The sequence below is a fragment of the Poecilia formosa genome, unplaced genomic scaffold (genome assembly GCF_000485575.1).
Source record: "Poecilia formosa unplaced genomic scaffold, Poecilia_formosa-5.1.2 Scaffold86, whole genome shotgun sequence".
NCBI lineage: Eukaryota > Metazoa > Chordata > Actinopteri > Cyprinodontiformes > Poeciliidae > Poecilia > Poecilia formosa.
In genome coordinates this window covers 1,388,329-1,406,617 of record NW_006800025.1, presented here as the reverse complement: position 1 = coordinate 1,406,617, position 18,289 = coordinate 1,388,329, and the positions used below count along the sequence as shown (strand labels likewise).

General features: G+C 39.6%; 1 protein-coding gene across 5 annotated transcripts in view; it reads right to left on the bottom strand.

Annotated features, from left to right (window-relative positions):
• Positions 1–952: 952 nt before the first annotated feature.
• The window catches only part of cadm4 (cell adhesion molecule 4), a 223,653-nt gene continuing 206,316 nt past the window's right edge, over positions 953–18,289 (bottom strand). For 2 of the 5 annotated variants that reach the window (XM_007557277.2, XM_007557278.2), the window contains exons 7-9: positions 11,462–11,548; positions 6,745–6,873; positions 953–2,845 (exon numbers count right to left, since the gene is read on the bottom strand). In XM_007557277.2, the coding sequence (XP_007557339.1) occupies positions 2,736–2,845; positions 6,745–6,873; positions 11,462–11,548 (326 nt within the window). In that variant the 3' untranslated portion in view covers positions 953–2,735. Of the gene's footprint in view, positions 2,846–2,994; positions 3,074–6,744; positions 6,874–11,461; positions 11,549–18,289 lie in introns of all 5 variants that reach the window. The other 3 variants (XM_007557280.2, XM_007557281.2, XM_007557279.2) reach the window with 2 other exon arrangements.

Genomic DNA, 18,289 nt, shown 5'->3' with positions numbered 1-18,289 from the left:
TGGCCAGTCTTCTTTGGAATCCCACTGATTCCTTTCCCACTCCCTGCTAAGGGCAGGAATCCCCACTGAATGATGGTGCCGCCAACATGTTTGCAACAGGGATGATGAGTTCAGGGTAGTAATACACAGTGTTGGTTTTCTTCCACACATAGCGTTATGCATGTCAACAGGTTCAATTTTGGTCTCCTCTGATAATAGCACCTTTTTTCTGCATGTCTAATGTCTACATGGCTTTTGGCAAACTACGTTTTTTTTTCCTCCCTCAACTTTTGAAAAGAGCCAAATGTGTTAAATGCACAAGTCATGGTTTTCTAGTGAATACATTCTCCAACCTGAGCAATGGATGTATTTAGCTTCTGCATTTACAATGTCGATTTAGATTTATGGTCATGTTGACGTATATTTGCACTTAAACCAAACTATTTCAGTTTTAGGGGATATATTTAATAGTTTTTTTGTAGAATGCTTAAAGTTTGGGATTTGTTTTAAACTTGTTCATAACTCACTTCTTAACCAATTTTATGGGTTTCTTAGTGTTTGTGATTCTATTTGTTCTTTAATGTTCTACTAATCAAATCTCTGCACCACTCACAATACAGATGGCTCCAACATTAAATTACATTCAAGTGGACTCTCTTAATGCGAGACGTCTGAAGACAACTGGCTGCACTGAAGTTTATTTGAGGTATCAGAGCAAACATTGCTGAACCCAAAACTGGCAGAACATAAATACACCATTTTTTTTAAAACCATATATAATTAGCAGTACTTTGTGTTGATCTGTCAAGCAAAATCAAATCAAACCACATTGTATTTTGTGGTTGTGATGTGACAAAAAACAGTAAATTAATTCCCGCGGTACGAAAACCGAATGATTCATTTCTTTCCCCGTTTCTCTAAATGACAAACAGCACCGGCTGATCACACGGACACAAGAATCAGTCTGATGAGGTTATTTTTGTGTTCTTTTTTTTTTATTTTGTCGTGCTTTGTTTCTTTCCCCTATAAAGAAATAGTTAGCTATATATATCAACAGTGGCACATGGACTCTAAAATAAACAGGTGTGAAAGACAGGAGAAGAGACAACTAGGCACAGGAGACAAAGAGAGAGAAATACTGGGAAAGAGAGGAAAGGTAAAGAGGAAAAAGAGTGAAAAATGACAGCAAGTTTATTTTTTCTACAGTAAACCCAAAAACAAACCATGGGAAGTGTACATTTCTTTAACATTTACAATTATAATAATAACAACGGCAATAATAATAACAGTAACAACAATCAGAATTGTTCAAATAATAGCAATAATTATTTTTAAAAAAAAATCAATAAGACCTGTGTTTTTTCATAAAGACAATTTTTTTTTTTCATTTTTATATTTTCTTTAAAGATCACTGGACAGTAGTTTGTTCGGTGTTGCACCTCTAAAGGCTAATATTCTGTGTTAGTATAGTTGCTTTATAATGCGTTTCAATAGTAAACAGTTTTCTTAATTCTTAAAAGTTTAATTTAACTCATGTCACTGTTCTTTTTTATACAAACAAAGAATTCAGAGATATGTATACTTGTTCTGTGGACGTGTATGTATGGATGTGTGCATGTAGCTGCATACGCCCGTGTTGTTCTCTTCTTCGCTCCTTTTTGACAGCTCCCCTCGTCTTTTTATTGGAACTTTTTAAACCTTTTTATCCGCTTAATGACATTCTAAAATAATTAAGCTTCTCTTTAATGCCTCTGCAAGTCATATTCCTTTCTTCCTCCTTGGGAACGCAGCCCGACGCTAATCCTTTCATTATTACGGGGCCAACAACAGGGGAACGCTAGAGGAGGGGGGGAAACACTGAGAAGAAGAGGGACTGAAAGAGAGAGAGGAGAGCATGGTAACAGGTGTACGGAGAGGATGTTGAGAGTCACCTTTTTATTTCACTCTTGAACTGAAAGGAGGGGGGACCACTTTAAGTTTTCTTTTAAAAACTAGCGAAACAACAAGACATTCAGCTTATTGCCACAGTCCAGATACTTCTCGCAGCTTTGGTAGGGAATTATGGACAAGCTGTGCTCCGTCGATGAGACACGACCGTAATATGAAAAATCTCTGTAATTTACCATCGAGCACAAAGTAGCTTCTGCTCAAGTTTCCCCTCCACCACCTCCTCTCTGCGCAGCTCTCCTGCTGTCCCCTTCGGTTAGAGATTGGGCTTTGTGAAATAGATTCTTCTATTCTCCAGGCGGTGAATTACAGCAGTCATCTGCCTCTAATTCCCCTTCCACTTTGGCGGCTGCACAGGCGAGGCAGAGAGGGGCCACTTTTCATTGTGTGGCCCTCTTCCTTCTTGATCTAAATAATTATGGGATCATTTCGCTTTTGCCTACATTCACTTCACTCTGTCGCCGCTCCTTCGCTCTCTCCAGCAGTCCGGGACTTACAGTACTGCATATGGCACAGTCGTTGATGTCTGGTGGGGCCAAGAGGCTCTCCGTCTCTCGGTCTGTCTCTTGGGTTACGCGAGTGTATATGGAGGAGATGGAGTGGAATGGAGTGTGATGGATTGGCTATGTGCAGTACAGTCGCTTTCAGAAGGCTGCCTGTTATGGCGAATTGTGTCAGAGTGTTTGCGTGTGTGCGTGTGTGTGTGTATTTATATATATATATATATATACTGTATATAAGGTTGGAGGCAGGGAGAGGGAGGGGTAGGGGTATGAGGTCAGAAGAGAAGGGATTAACAAAACGAAGGGCTACAGTAGGTACTCCTTCTTGCCCTGGCTGGCGTCGTTCCCGTTGAGAAAGGCCTCCTGCACCTCGCCGTGTTCGTCCAAGCCGCTGGCCTCATGGGTGAGATAGGAGCCTGGATGGGAAGAGCGAGAGAACAGAGGGAGAGAGAAAGAGAGAAGAGGGAGATTGTAGGGGGGTGGTTAGGTGGCAAAGCGTCATGATCGTTGCAGCGCCATGCAGCGTTTTCACACCAATCAGCGCTCATATTACCGTGCTCCATACCTACAACTGATTAATCCATTAGTTTACTGATTGTTAGGTCAATACCAGGCAAGGATAGGCTCTCGTGTACGGTATGAGCCTTACGGGGCAGAAAATTAGAGGTGGCGGATGGACGCATGGAGTCAGAGGAGAAGGAGGTAATAGAAAAAAAGAGAATTATAGACAGAGTAAAAGAAGGAGAGGGAGAGAAGAAAAAAATTGGTAGAAAAGGATGGAGGTAATGTTAAGTGCAGGAGAACAAAATTTTTGCTTGCATCAGCCACAAAACTATTCCAACTTATTTTAAAAACCATAACCCGGGGGGTTTGTTTGGGGCGCCGTTTTTCACAAAACACGTTTTAATCTGGTTGCAGGACATATGAAGATGGATATGATTCTGCTGCGGTTGCACCTCCTGTCTACATGCATAATATTAATAAAATAACTACATAATAACAGCTGTTCTCCTCTGACTTATGTTGTTCAGTTCCGGCGTGCTCCACTGCGAGCACACCTTTAGACTCAACACCTTCAAACACAGTAAGGGTCATAACACCTGTTCACGATTGTAAGTCAACAAGTTCTGATTTAAAGTCAAAGCTTTTCAAAACAGAGTATTTATTTCTTGGCAAAGCAACCGGTTAAAAATGACTAACAAGAACAATTTGATTTCATCTCCCTGGGAAAAAAAAAAAAAAAAAACTGTTTTCAAGGGTTTACGAGAAGGCCGAATAACCTGCTTTAAATTCAGGGTTACATCAAGGGCTTTCTGATTTGGTCAAAATGTAATAATGGCCAGAACTGCAGCACATGAAGTGATATAAACGCCAAAAATAAAAGATGACATGAATTAAATTTAAGATATAGCTGAAGACAATTTAAGTCTGTTTAGGAAAGTTAGGCTTATTTGTCCAAGGCTTTAAGTTGAATATGACCATGCAGACATCAGTACATCACCTTATTAACAAAAAAAAAAAACAGTTTTAGAAAGCTTTTACAACTATCCATAATTAACAAATTATATAAATAAATTATATAATAAATTAAATAGAGTTCCATCTATGAAAATGGATAGGACAGGAAGCTCTTTCCATCAAGATATAGGTTCAAGCTCAAGCAAGTAATAGGAAAAGAAAGTATTTTTATTATTTGTCTAATGTAAAGTGGGCTCATGCCAATCAAAGTCAAAATGAGCCTGATTTTGTAGCATAAGGTCCAAACATCAACTGCGCTAAGATGTCGCTCCATGTAATCAGAGCTGAGAGATGGGATGGTGAGAACCAAAAGTCAGATCCAGTGAAAGGAAACAGCCACATCCAGACTGGAGAAAGGAACTGGATATTCTGGTAAAGAAGATTTTTAAAAGAAGAATCTGATGTGTTTAAAGGGCTCAGAGAATCAGTGTCCCCGTTTCTTCTTTTTACTTAAAAGAAATACTGTTGAGTAGTTCTCAAAATCAGGTTAAACCCGTTCTTTAATCTCTAGAGAGGGAGGAGGAACTTTGACCTGTTCAACTTTAAAAACTTTCACACCCAGAGATGTGTCTCTTTTAGGGTTAAATGATATGTTTGATGTTTTATTTCTCTGTTGACTAATCATTACAGATTAGTGTGATTACTAATAAGTTAACTCCAAATTATATTAGTGAAAAAGCTCCAATAATCATTCAATTTAATCCAAGAGTTAATATTATTGGTTCTTATAGAAGTTATAGTTTTTTTTTTTCTGCATATACAAAACCTTTTCACTGGACTTCAGCCAAGGGATGTTTCTGCAGTAGTGGCTATGCTAGAAAAGAGAACAAAACCCATGAAGCGTCTCTCATGTGTTTAACTTTTAAGAATAAAAGATGCCCAACTCTTGATTTGATTTGTTTTGATTCAGGCCTTCTTTTGTTCCGCAATGCCGAATTACTGTTCAAATAAATACTTCACTTTTTCTGTTTTTAAAAAGTTACTGTTCAAATAAATACTCAACTTTTTCTGTTTTTGGTGAGCAAGAATTACAAATACTATTTCTACTTGCTAAATGCCAGAATAATGAGAGAGACCTTTTTAATGGAGTTATTTAAAGTAGCCAGTTCAACTTCACTCAGATCACTATATAAACAAATTAGAAAGGCTCAGATGATGACACATGGTGACATTTGTCTATTCAAACATGTATACCCAGAGGACAAACCCCACGGGAAAATCCACTCATCATCCCACTGAGGACAGAGATGGGGTCTGGTGAAATGTGTGCACATCAAATCTAGAACAAAAGCAGAAGACTGCATGAAGATGCTGTCTGAAGAGAGCGTTCAGAGGGTTATCGACAATGACGTAAGTCCTGGATGGACAGGCACTGGAAAGCTACTTAGAGCGGAAGAAATCATAATCCAAAAGCAACATAAAAATCCAGACTGCAGTTTGGAAATGCCCCCGGTAACAGAGAACACTATGAGGAAGAATGCTAAAGAATGAGTGCAAATGGGTCTTCTACATGGATCATGGCCACAAGCATGCAGACAAATTAATTACAAACTGCTTAAGGATGACAAATTAAATGTTTTGGAGCGCAATCATAAAGCCTGATTTCAGCTCCATGGAAAATGTGTTGCAGAGTAGCCTACAAATCTGCCTCTGTTACGTCAATTCAGTCAGGAGGAATGAGCCAAATGTTCCAGAAAGCTACTGTGGATCCATGGTGGAAGGACATACAGAACATTTCACACAAGCTGCACAGTTTAAAAGGCAATTCCAGCAAATACTAAGGACAAGTACTGTATGTACTTTCTTTATATTCTTCTGAGAACGAGAAAGGTTTTCAGAATCCAAAAAAGAAAATTATTATTCTGGCATTCAGCAAACAGAAAAGTAAGCTGCATGTTTTCTAACATCAGGTCTCAACTGAGTATCTGCTACAAGGAAATTCCTAGACAGTGACTGAGGTTGGAACGGACCTTTCACTGCATCTTCTCCAACAACGCTGTACTCCGCTACCTGGTTTCAACTGAATAAGCAGCTACATGTAACTCAGAGAGGGGCTTGTCTTTGCAAGTTGATGAGGAACTGTTGTGGGAGAAAGGCTGGTGTAATACAGAAGCAACACCAGCAGAAGTTATCTCACAGCTGAAGAGTCCTTTCAGTCACAAAGTGAGTGGCACTCTATTTCTCCTCACCATAGAGGTTGACTGACACGTTGACAGTTACAATGGACCAAAGACAAAGCTCTAATGGCCTCTGTCTCAACACTGATTGGTCGTAACAGTGCTGTCTCTCTGCTGATTGGCGGTCAAGTCATGGTGGATGTTGACAGACAGCTTGTCTGGCCATTGGGGGAGTTATCCTGTTTGCAGCTAGCTGCACTATTCCTACATTATTTATTGGCAGCTGCTGAACATAGTGTAACACTTCCAATAATGGGGGCACTTATAAAGATAGGAAACAGTGGGAGGCTTCCTCTGAGACTTGATGCACTAACATACAGTCATAAAACATCTACGAAACGCCTGTCTTTCCTGTCCCACTCTTTCTCTTTGGCTTCTCGGGTCAAGATCATTTATTATGGACAGCGCTTTGCCAGAGAGGAGCATCCAATCCATCCTGGTTTCTGTTGACAATTTTAACACGTTAGTTTAAGTGATTGTTCACACAGAATCTAGATGTACCCAACTATTAATAAACTTTTAATAGGAAGTTTACCAGAAGCTACAGCTGTAGGGAACCTTGCCAGTAGTAAAAGAATACCATGTTATATTAGTGTTGTGCATTCGAGAATATGCTCTACCTTTCTGCCGGACAGAGCACCAGATGGTGACAATGAGGACACAGATGACGGTGAAAACCAGAAGGGCCAGAACGCCACCTATCACTGCATACGGTACTGCGCTGTGAGTCTCAACCACTGCGCTAGGGTCTGAAAAAGAACAGAGCAAAAGGGGAAAAAAAAGAGAGAAAAACTGTGCATCAGTTCAGCGTTGGGTAATTTAATAGGGACGTATGCAGATAAATGGAAGAGACAGAGGACTCCAGGCAAAGAAACTGAGACAAAGAAATAGATGGATCAAAATGAAAGCAGGACATAAAGGGGAGGACAAAGAAAGCCCGTTAAAACGTTAGCATGGGAGGGGGTACCAGGAGCAAGACGTGAGAAAAGAAAATTCGATATCTCCCACCCAACTTGCATTATCACCCTTCATCACCCCCCACCGCACAGAATGCCAGACAATCTGAATGAGTGAGAAAAAGGAAAAATGAGAAGAGTGAATAAAGAAATAAGGTAGTCAGCCTCTACAAAGACCACTTCTTCCAAGCACCTGTCAGGAGAACAATGCAGTTTGAGTGATGGAAACTTTAAGTGTGTTTAGAATCCGTGTAGTGCAACCGTCAAAAAAAAAAAAAAAAAAAAAAACCTCAACCCAGAATGAACTAGAGGAGATAAAAGGCTTGAAAAACCCGCGACCATTTTTAGATAAAAATGAAAACACAAGCATGTAATACTGTAAGCCTAAAAACACCTTATAATAACTTATAATAATAAGAAACTGCTTCAAAGTAAAACACAGTTCAATAAAGAAAAAGAGAAGAAAGTTTGAACACCGTCGGTGTGTTGCAGTCTTTATCACTCAGTGATATCAGAAGAACGCAGTGCAGTTAATGGGTGGGATTACTGGTTATCTCAGATAAAAGAGTAAAATAATTACCTTTAATTTCTAAATTAGCCCATTTGTGATGTGAAGAAATATTTTCTCCCCTGTCCGATTTAATCTGCTTTTACTGTTTTTTTTTGGTTTTTTATTGTCACACTTAAACGTTTCTGTAACAAACTGTTCTATAACAGGTTTGACTAGGATTTACCGAAGCCTCGGGAAAGAACTCTAACTCCAGACTGATCGACATCAGTCAGTTTATTTTTCGTCTCATCATTACATCAGTGTATGATTTATGTGATTTCTTTATTGTGCAGATCAGGCAGTTATCTGGCCTGGTTGGGGAAACTAAGCAAAATAATGTGGTTGATTAATCACAACATAGCAATTTAGGTAAACATACTCACACACAGGTTGGTTTGGATGTTTTCTGTAACTGTCTCTTGATTTTGAACATTCATTTTGAATTCATATTATGTTCAAATCACACATTTTGTCTTCAGCCAGAAGCAAACCAGCTGGATTCAGACACAAAAGAGAATAAGCAAAATCTTGCATATGTTCTTTCACTTCCTGTAGGTTCCCTGCATTATTTGCAATAAGCTCCATTTTTGATGGGTTAAAATCAATCAGGACACCAGAGTTAACCTTATAGACTGGGAAGAGGCTTTTCACTCATCTCTATGGAAAGGATAACAGGTAAGAACTTGCAGTTAATGGGCTGTAACATTCAATTAGTCCTCTGAAGGAAAGTCGAGCCCTGAGATATTGGGATGATCAGGACTCGTTAGCTAAATAAGGAACCTGCAACTAAATTGTTAGTTTCGCTTAATATACTTGTGTGGACTGCACAGCTTCAACAACAATGACTGTGTGGCAACAACAAAAGCAGCATTGATAAAGAAAAAAAAAAAAGAAGCTTAAGAGATGAAATATACATGTCCGTGGAGTCCGGACAGCTGAGGCGCTGACAATAACAAAAACCTTTTGATGTGTTGGTGGGGAGCCCAACAGAAGGCAAGGCAGTTATTGATTCAGGATCCTTAGACTTCCATTGGACAGAATTAAAACATGAATCATTAATAAAGTGCTAACACGCAGATCAAAAGGAGAAGGAGAGATTGATGGAGGAGAAGCAGGAGAAAAAAATGAAGAAAAGAAAGCTCATTCTTGTATATGTATTCCTTGGGCTCTCCCAAGGCGCTTTAATAAACTGATTAAGTGCATGATCACGTATTGACAGATGCGTGTATTATCAAAATGAATGCATCTGCAGCAACATGACGCATGGGATTCAAATGCATTAAGACAGAGCAGTTGGCCAAAGCAATATTTCACAGGAGCAGAAAGAACCAAGCACTAAAGTGCACCTCATTCCCCCCATGCCATCCTGTTCTTAATCTGCTGCAGCCCAGAGCTCCACAGGAAATGACTGACGTTATTTAAAATTGTGCTGTTTCTCCGAGGAGCCCCATGGAAGATGCACCAACGTTGACTAAACATCCGCCAAAGTGTTCTTTCTTTACAGCTTTTCTTAAGACGTTTTTTTTTTTTTTTTTTACTGCATCTCCTCGCATGCCGCAGGTGAACATCCTCCACCTGCCACAGAAGATGGCAGAGGCAAAAAGAGAGAACAAGAGGGTTGCTCCTGCTCCCTGTGCCTCGTCTCTCCTTTTAAGCAACAGAGCAGACAGATAAGCTGAAGATGTGGAAAAAAAAAAAAAGAAAGAAGAGATTACAGTGAGCATGTCTTTGTGGAAGAGCATTTATGAGATAAGTAGATTCTTTTAGATGGAAAGAATTGAAAACCGGTGGAGATTTTTAAGTTACGCATTCAGGATACCAAAGTAATGGCGGGGTGGGTTTCTTAGACCTGCTGTGTTGCACTTTTCTAGCAAAATGTGATCAAAAACACCACCTGGATCCCCACTTTCACACCCCTGCTTTGCACTCCACACGTTTGTGTGTGTTTATGCGTGTATGTGCATGTGTGCAGATAAATATATTGCTCTAGTCCTCTGGAGGCCTATGTCAGTCTCTAAGCTCTTCACGCAGATTCATTAACAGTACCCACCAAGCGGCAGAAAAACCAGCCGAACATCACAGACTCGCAAACACAAACGCTGACTGGGCGATGTGTTTGTTAGCAGGGAGGCATCAAACAGCCGGCGATAAGGAACCAGAGAAGGTGATCGCTCCGCGTGGCGCATATCTGAGCTTACAGAGGCACATATACTAATGCAAATAGAGGGTCGAGGAAGGACGAGGCATAAAGAAAAGAATGTGTGCGTGTGTGGAGGCAGATGCAAGTGTGGGAAGAGGCCACCGGAGAGCGGCGGAATTGGTGGCGAGGAGGGCGGCACCAGAAGCTGAGCAGGAGACGACAAAGAGAGAGACGGAGGGCAAGAGAAGCTGTAACCTGCAAGAGACGGGTCACGAGAATAATGGAGGAGGCTGGAGCCACAGCAGTTTTATCCCTACTTCTTTATTTTTTTGCCATTTTAATCTGCATGCAGAGAGCAGTGTTACGCATGTCTCCATTATCACTGAAAATACTTTGTTAATAAGAAATGACTTTGGACTTTCAAGGAGTCTGTTTGGTAAAATTGATTTATACTTTCATTCTCCCCACCACGGAGCAGTAATGGCAACAATATACGCGCTCACACATGGAGTGTTAAATGTGCCAGCAAACAAATTACACCATGAATTCAGTTAATTAGACTTCGAGTGAGCGAATTTCAAAATTAAAAGCACAGTGCCAAGATGGTCACAGCTAACAGAATTATGTGAGCGATGAATTGGAGGAAGTAATTTTAGCTAAGTAGCCACAACCAGATTTTTAAAATGAAACAGTTTGCTCTTGAAAACACAAGAATTGAAGAACTGCAAATTCTTGAAGTATAAACTGGACTACTGAATGGATATTTCAACATAGAAGAAGGCAACGTTTTTGAATCATATGTGTTTTCAAACATTGATTTTCTGTTGGTGATGTTAAATCCCTAAACATCTTAGCCTTTTTACTGAAAAACTTTGCAGTGCCTAGCCAAAAGTTTCAAGCCGCTTTAACTTTTTCACTATTCCAACACAAAGTCGTGCATAATTTGGAAGTGTAGGGAAAAATGATAAATGCCTTTCAATATTTTTATGGGTACAATTCTATAAGTTGTGTCATGCATTTGTTTTCAGCCAATACCCTTTGCAGTAACAGAAACAAGACTTTTGGAATGTTTACCAGGTTTCCACAATTGATGTATTCTTTTCTTAATAACTCAAGCTCTGTCCGATTAATGGACGGCCATTTCAAATGCTCATTGGAGATCATTTGAACAAACATCTTTACAGGACAGTCGTATCCATATTGTAATTAAATGAAACACAGCAAATAAATTATTTAGGGTTGTCAGAGAAAAAGGAGCTTAACATAAATGCCTGATATAATTTACATATTTTATGTAAACAAAAAAAAATAATAATAATTTTCCTTGCACTTGACAATTACGCAGTACTTCCTGTTTGTCTATCATATAAAATTCCACTAAAATGCTTACGCTTTTTTGGAACTAAGGTATGACTACTTTTCAAAGGAATTATAAGTTCGATAAATCAATTTGATTCGTCACAATCTTTCATTAATTAAGGAGCTAAACCATGGCTTTACATATTACATTGCAATATATATATATGCTATTTAAGCTTTGCATCATTATTAAGTTTATGTTGATTAAAAAAAACAAAAAAACATCACATTAATAAATGAATTTGATCTTCTTGCAGGTTACAGCATTCTCTTTGCAGTCTTGCTTTGAGGGCAACAGAGGTGGGAGGAGAAAGTGTGTGTGCAAGTTTTACCTTTTGGGTCCAGAAAGTGGCTAGTAGGGGTGCTAGTAGGTTGGATGGGTGAAGTGGTAGGGGCCATGGTAGTGACTGACACATTTTCTACAGACAGACAGGGAATGGAATGGCACAGACACACACAAACACTATTATCTACGGCATGCAGGGAAACTACAAAACACAGACATAGGTTCTACATTTGCACAGCACATAATACATGGCAGGCGATTTGCTGAATGTAAATATTAATTTAGTTAATGGGTGATATTCTGTCAGTTTTGGGAGACAGACAAAATTACAGATGAACAAGCAACATCAGAGACATGTGCAGAATATAAAGCAGATTCCCAAAACCTGAACATCTTTTATGCAATGTTTTTTTTTTTTCCCCCCCCAGTAAAACCCAAATGAAACCGTTGCGATAAGTGGTCAAAACCTTAAAAACCTTGTTGATAAACCTTGTGATCGATTTCAGTATTCAGCTTTCGTATGAATCTTATTAACATGCCAAATATTGTCCGGGCATATTTGCCCACTCTGCTTTGAAAAAATGTGTAAAAATCAATCAAACTGTGAGGACAGCCTCTTGGACCAGCTCCTCTCCTGTCTCATCAATTTGGAAAAAAAAAAACATCCAGTTTTTGTAATGCGGCTGCTGTCTCATATTATCTCCAATTATTTATGACTGGCTTCGCTGTACCATGATAAATAAATAATTCTGGGCATTTTTGTGCCCTTCTCTTGACTGGTAGCTGTGTACAGTTAGCTCATTTTCATCCTTAACCTTTTTGACCTCTCTGAAAAGCTTTGTTAAATGATGCAAATGAGTAATTGTCAGGAAAGTCCTCATGGGGCAGCAAAACATTACTTCAGGATAATTAGATTTACTGTAATTGATCGCAGGTCTGATCTCAGGAGGACTGAATAAAAGTTTTGGAATGATTTATAAGGGTCTTGTTTTTTCTTCTTGCACCACAAGAACTTGGTGATTTACCAGGGGCATGTACACCTTTGACTTTCACTCTATAACTAATAAAGTCACTCTAAAATAAGATTATGAATTGCAAAGAAGTTTTCTTCTTCGTTTCCCAAGCTGCAACAAAACAAAGTTTGCTGTATTTCAGGGAAGAAATAATCTTTTTACAGCTTTACAGGGCAGTCAAGTGGAACCCCCCTTTGAAAATGTGTCGGCTCTGCCTTTTCAACGTTTTGGGTCATAAAAGAGAGGTGTTTTAAATATTTCAGAATTTTCATTCACTTTGAAATAAATCACAGCTACAGAGATCTAACCTCAGTAAGTACGATGGCGCTATTACCATGTTTCAATGTATGCATGTTCTTTTGATGATGTGCCATGTTGTGTCAAACAAAGAGAGTTTTGGTCCAAAACAACAAGCTTTGTTACTTCACACCATCCAGCAGATATATGGGGAATACACCAGATCGATTCCTGTCAGCCTTTACTCTCTCTGAGTATTTTCCATGCCCTTTTGTCAAATCAGGGCCTTATCCAGTTCTTGTAAAGCCACCGTTATCCCACTTCCTCCAATTAATGAGATGCAATCACGTGAATTTACAAAGTGATGCAAAACAGTAATATTCTTAAATGTGATTAATCCCTTCAACTATCTGAATAGGTTTAAAGCAGAAGTTTACAATAGAAAAGACACGCTTTAAAAGGTTGATCAAAGTCTACCTGGCAGACTGGGATTCATCTTCAAGTCCATTGGAATAAATCAGGAATTAATTTGTGACCAATGACACATTTCCCAAGCTTTGGTGGAAGCAGTGAAAGTCTGACAGATGCACACTCGTTGGAGCAGCGCCATGCGGGGGAACTGTCTCATTTGATGCTGAACAATAGCTTGGATCCTGACACCATCCTCCAAATCAATGGCAAAAACACAATGGCAAATGGAGAGGTAGAAAGAGACAAGTTCATATTGCTGTTAAACGGAAAATAATGGCTGACAAGAAGTACGAGGGAAATGAATAGGTAGGTGAGTGTGTGCGTGTGTGTGTGTGTTCGTGTTTGAGTGCACCGTCCTCGGCACTTTTGAAGTCAGAAAAATCTGTCTTCATCAAAGTAACTTGAAAACTAACTGCAACGTGCGAAGCAGAGCTTGTTTTCAAAGGTTTTGGCTCTCACACATGCACGGTCATTCATGCTAGGTGAGCACATATGCTCACACAACAATGCGTCGTTGCTCCCCCCTCCTCCCCCAACATACACACACAGAGATGCTGCCCTTTCTCCTCAGAAGTAATTTATTGGTAAGTATTCCTCTGTCTCTTCTCCCTATTTCTCCCACTGGCCCTGAGATCATCAATCTCTTTTTGCACTCTTCTTATGTCAGCACTATACTTCCCTGCCTCCTGCTTTGTTTTTTCTCCTTACTTCAAGGCTAGCCTGTGTCTTTCTCCCTTTGAAATAAGTGTGTGATGCATTCTATAAAAAGACGAAGCAAAAGGGCGTAGGAAAAAAACATCTATTTAAAGAGAAATTACCAAACTCCATCCACAGAGCTGTGGAAAAGTCTGGCTTTTTTCCCTTTTTTTTGTCAAACTACATTATGTTTTGTATTACCAAAACGTATTAACAAAATAGCATAACCCGAGTAAACACAGAAAGCAGTTTTTAAATGAATGAATTGAGCAAAAACACTCAATTCAGCAGTAAAATAATGAAAGGCAAACCGGGAAGTTCATCTTTGAGTGGCTCCAAAAGAAAGAAAATATATGCAATTAAGGTTTTGGAGTGATCTAGTAGATGTTTACTTAAATCCGAATGAAACAGCAGCATGAGCTTAAACACAATGTTTATGGTTGAACATCCTCCAATCTGGCTGAATTAAAACAAAACTTATGGCTAATTAAAATTCTTGATGTTGCAAAGGGAGGAACAAGTAATTATCATGTGTGGGTGTCTTTACTTTTTCCCATAGGCTCATGTTTGCTTGAATACCTTTTTTTTACCTTCATAAAGTATAATTCAAGCTCCCTTTTTAAATTTAAGTAACATTTGTCTGGTATTAACATTTGTTTGATAATTTAAAATGTTTACAAAAAAAAAAAAGAAAAAAAAAAAAGCAAAAACAGAGGAAATCTCTGAAGAAGCCAAAGCTTTTTATGGCACCGTAAGCCTCAATGTGGAGCCAAAGTGCTCCATGTTTCTGTGTGCCTTGAGCCTTTGGGATGAATATTATAATAGCTGGGATCGCTGCTCTAATTAACTGCGAAATGATTAATGTCTTACCTTAATTTACTCACTTTGTTTAACTTTTTCTTATGTTTCTAGAATCTAATACTTCCTCTTTGTTCTTTCCAATCAGCCGTAACCTAGCCCCTCATTTGCACCCCATGCTTTCGCTAGACTTCATTTGGCCGCCTCAGCTGGCTTCTCTAGTTTCTTTCCTCCGTGGCTACATTCCCTCGCCGCCGCTCTTCAGCTTAATTAAGGAGAATGCCGTACAGCTGTCGTTCTCTTGGCCGATAGCATCCCTTTTTTTCCCCCCTCCACATCATATTGTTATTCATTAACACTATACGCCTGCCAATCAGACACACAGCCCACGTTATTTCCAGGGATGGGTGAGGCAGCACTTGCGATAATGACGTTGCTGCTTGTATCTCATTCTTGCAGTGGTGCGCCTGAGGAGACTGCATCACCAGCATGGATTCTTTCATGTTCAGCTTTCATGATTATAAGGGCCTTGCCCGGAGCGGTTTATGTCTATCCAGTTGTCTATGAGTGAGCTGAGTGTTAGATATTGGTGGAAGGTCCATGGCTGAGGGCAAGGAGGCCAACGCTGTTCAACTGAAGGCTCATTCAAAATTTACTGTGCCGTCAGGTGCATAGTCATAGTGTGGAAGGAGGCAGAGCTGGAGACAAACCCGTCTCTGAGTTATCTCGGAGTCTGGCTCCGTCTGTCACTAGCCTCCAACCTTTTTGGTCTCTCCTCTCATTCTGTGCACTTTTAAAAGTCTCGCTTCATTAAATGTAGGTCTGTGTTTTTTTTTTTTATTCCGACCATCTTGACAGCTCATTACAACTGTCAAGAAGACACCGACTAATCCCTGTTCACCTCTCTATCAACGCTACCTGTCCTTTTCATCTTCCTGTCATCCCATTCTGTTTTCAAAGAATCTTAGAAGAAAATTATTAGTCCTCCAGTTCTCTCCGTTCCCGTCTCCCCGCTGGTTTTCAGATGTCTATCCATGTATGTAAGCGTACTTTTTATGTAAAAGATTCCTATCGTTCTCTCTCAGTCTGTCTTCTTGCATTTCTCCATTGGTCTGCAATTCAATCCTAATTGGTTTTACTGGCTTGGCAATTCATCTCAGGGCTGCAGCTCAGTTAAATTACGTAAGGCGGCCCAGTGGACCTTAGCAGGATTGTGGACTTTTATCTACAGCGTTCTGCAAAAAAGTAATACATCTTGGACTTTTTTCACCTTATGTCATATTACAACCACAAACTTCAATATATTTTATCGGGACTTCATGGGCTAGACCAACACAAAGTAATACATAAAGTGGAAGAAAATTGAAATGTGCTTACGAGTAAAAATCTGAAAAACTTGCAGTATGTTTGAATTCAGTCCAATTTCTTCTTATTCCCCTGAATAAAATTCAGCCTAACCAGATGATCTCTAAACTTTTTGAGAACACCAGTGAACAAACGAGACATGCCAGGACTAAAGATGTGGAGCATTTTCAAACAGGGTAAAATAACAAAATCCAAAGATTTGGGCATCTCACCAAGAACCGTTCATATTCTGATAATGTAAACAAGTTTGGCAACAGCTGCAAAGGTACCAGGACAAGACTGTACGCTGACAGGCCAGACTAGGAGAAGATTAATCAAAGAAGCAGCCAAGATAACGCCGGCCAGGGTGCACAGCTCAGATGGAAGAACCTGTTGTCAGTTTGGCACAAGCAAAGTAGGGGACAGAACAACATGTGCAAGGAAAAAAACAACGAGTTTTTGGCCTATTGTGCAAATCCCCTCCTGAGAGAAATACCAACACCGTAAACACACCTCCTCCAAGGGGCAGCATCGTGCTGTGGGGACGCTTTTCATCAGCAGGGACAGGGAAAATGGGATGGAGCGAATAAAGGCTGGAAAACACTTGAAATCGGAGCAAAGGTAAGGCCAGTATACATACAGCCAGAGCTGAAACGGTTTAAATCAAAGCATATTCATGTGCTAACATGACTTAGTCAAAGTCCAGATTGATATCCAACTAAGAAATTAAAATTCACAGATGCTCTCCAGGTAATCAAACTGAGCCTGAGTGAGGGGATGCTGCATATGTTCTGTGAGGATTCACACATCAGCTCAATGCAACCACACATCATCATCTTCCTGAAATAATGGTCTAAGTCATTTTTGGCCAAAAATTATTTTATTTTTTTGCCTGAATCATCTTTTGACAAAAAAGAGATGGTGTTTTTATTATTTTCCAAAATAATTTTTGGCATAAAAATGACTTGGGCCTTTATTTTAGGAAGGTGGTGATATGGCACTTTCTTAATAATATCCCTTTCACTTCATTCCTATTCCCTACTTTCTGCTCATATATTACAAATCGATCCAAATATAATACATAACAGGTGTGAATACTATTGGAAGGCAACATATTCACTTGAAAAATTCTGTTTATCACTTCACAATGGCGGCAAAGGAATGAAACAACCAACAAAAGAAAAATGCTAAAAAAATTTCCCCAGGAGAATTTCTACCTTCACGAGCATCAAGTTGGTCTCCCTTCATAAAGAGACCAACACACCTGCATCAACTGACTTTTACCTGAGCTTTTGGTGGAAAATAACTCTCTACGTGAGCTAATTTTTTTTTATTTTGAACCTGCAATAAAACTCTTTATTTTCCGCTGACTCATTTCATATCTTCCAGCGCTCCCTCTTTGCTTTCACCTCCTTCCCCAGTGCACTGTGGGATTCCCTCTGGGAAGACCGGGAGCCAAGCGAACTGACATTTAGTTTATCTGACAAGCCGAGGTACTGAATTCTAACCCGCCTTCGACCTCCATCGTCCTTCCTCTATAACTTTCACTCTTTTCTTCGCTCTCTCCATCACTTTGTGCCTCGCTCACTATTCCCATCACCCGCTCTTTCCCAACTCCTCACACCTCAACGCTTATGCTTCACCCTCCCGCATAAAGAAACTGAAGTGCAGATGGACCTATAATAGGGGGCAAATGGGTGGCAAGGTGAGAAACAGTGGTGGTGTTGGAGAAGTGAGGAGAGAAGGAGGAGGTTGAACAGGAGGTGCAAAAGAGGTGAGAACAGTGAGTAGAGCATAAAGGCGGCTAGATATTGAGGAAAAACATATGGAGAGCTTGAGTGTGTGCAGTGAAGCAGACAGAAGAGAGAGAACGGTTGTAGAAGAAAGACTGAAACAAAAAAAAAAATCAACATAAAAAGCTTGATCTTTTTTTCTGACACAACAGTGATTAAGAATAAGGGATTATTTTGACCAAAAAGAGTGATACTCACAATTTAAAAGAAATAATAATAATTAAAAAAGCATGAATCTAACAACGTGGGTGTTGAAGGTGAAAAAAAGAGAGCACACTCTGGGTAGGTGCTGGAGTTATGAATCATCTTAAACATATTTTACAGCACAGAACGATATTTATTTTCCATATTGACTGATGAGCTTCATTTAATTCCCAGAGGCATTTCTCTAACACCTTATTAAATCATCCATGGTGGATTATTTGCACTGACAGAGATGTATAGCTTATGCAACACTCCAGTTTTATAGAGCATTTCAAAACACACACACACACACGCACACACACACGCACACACACACGC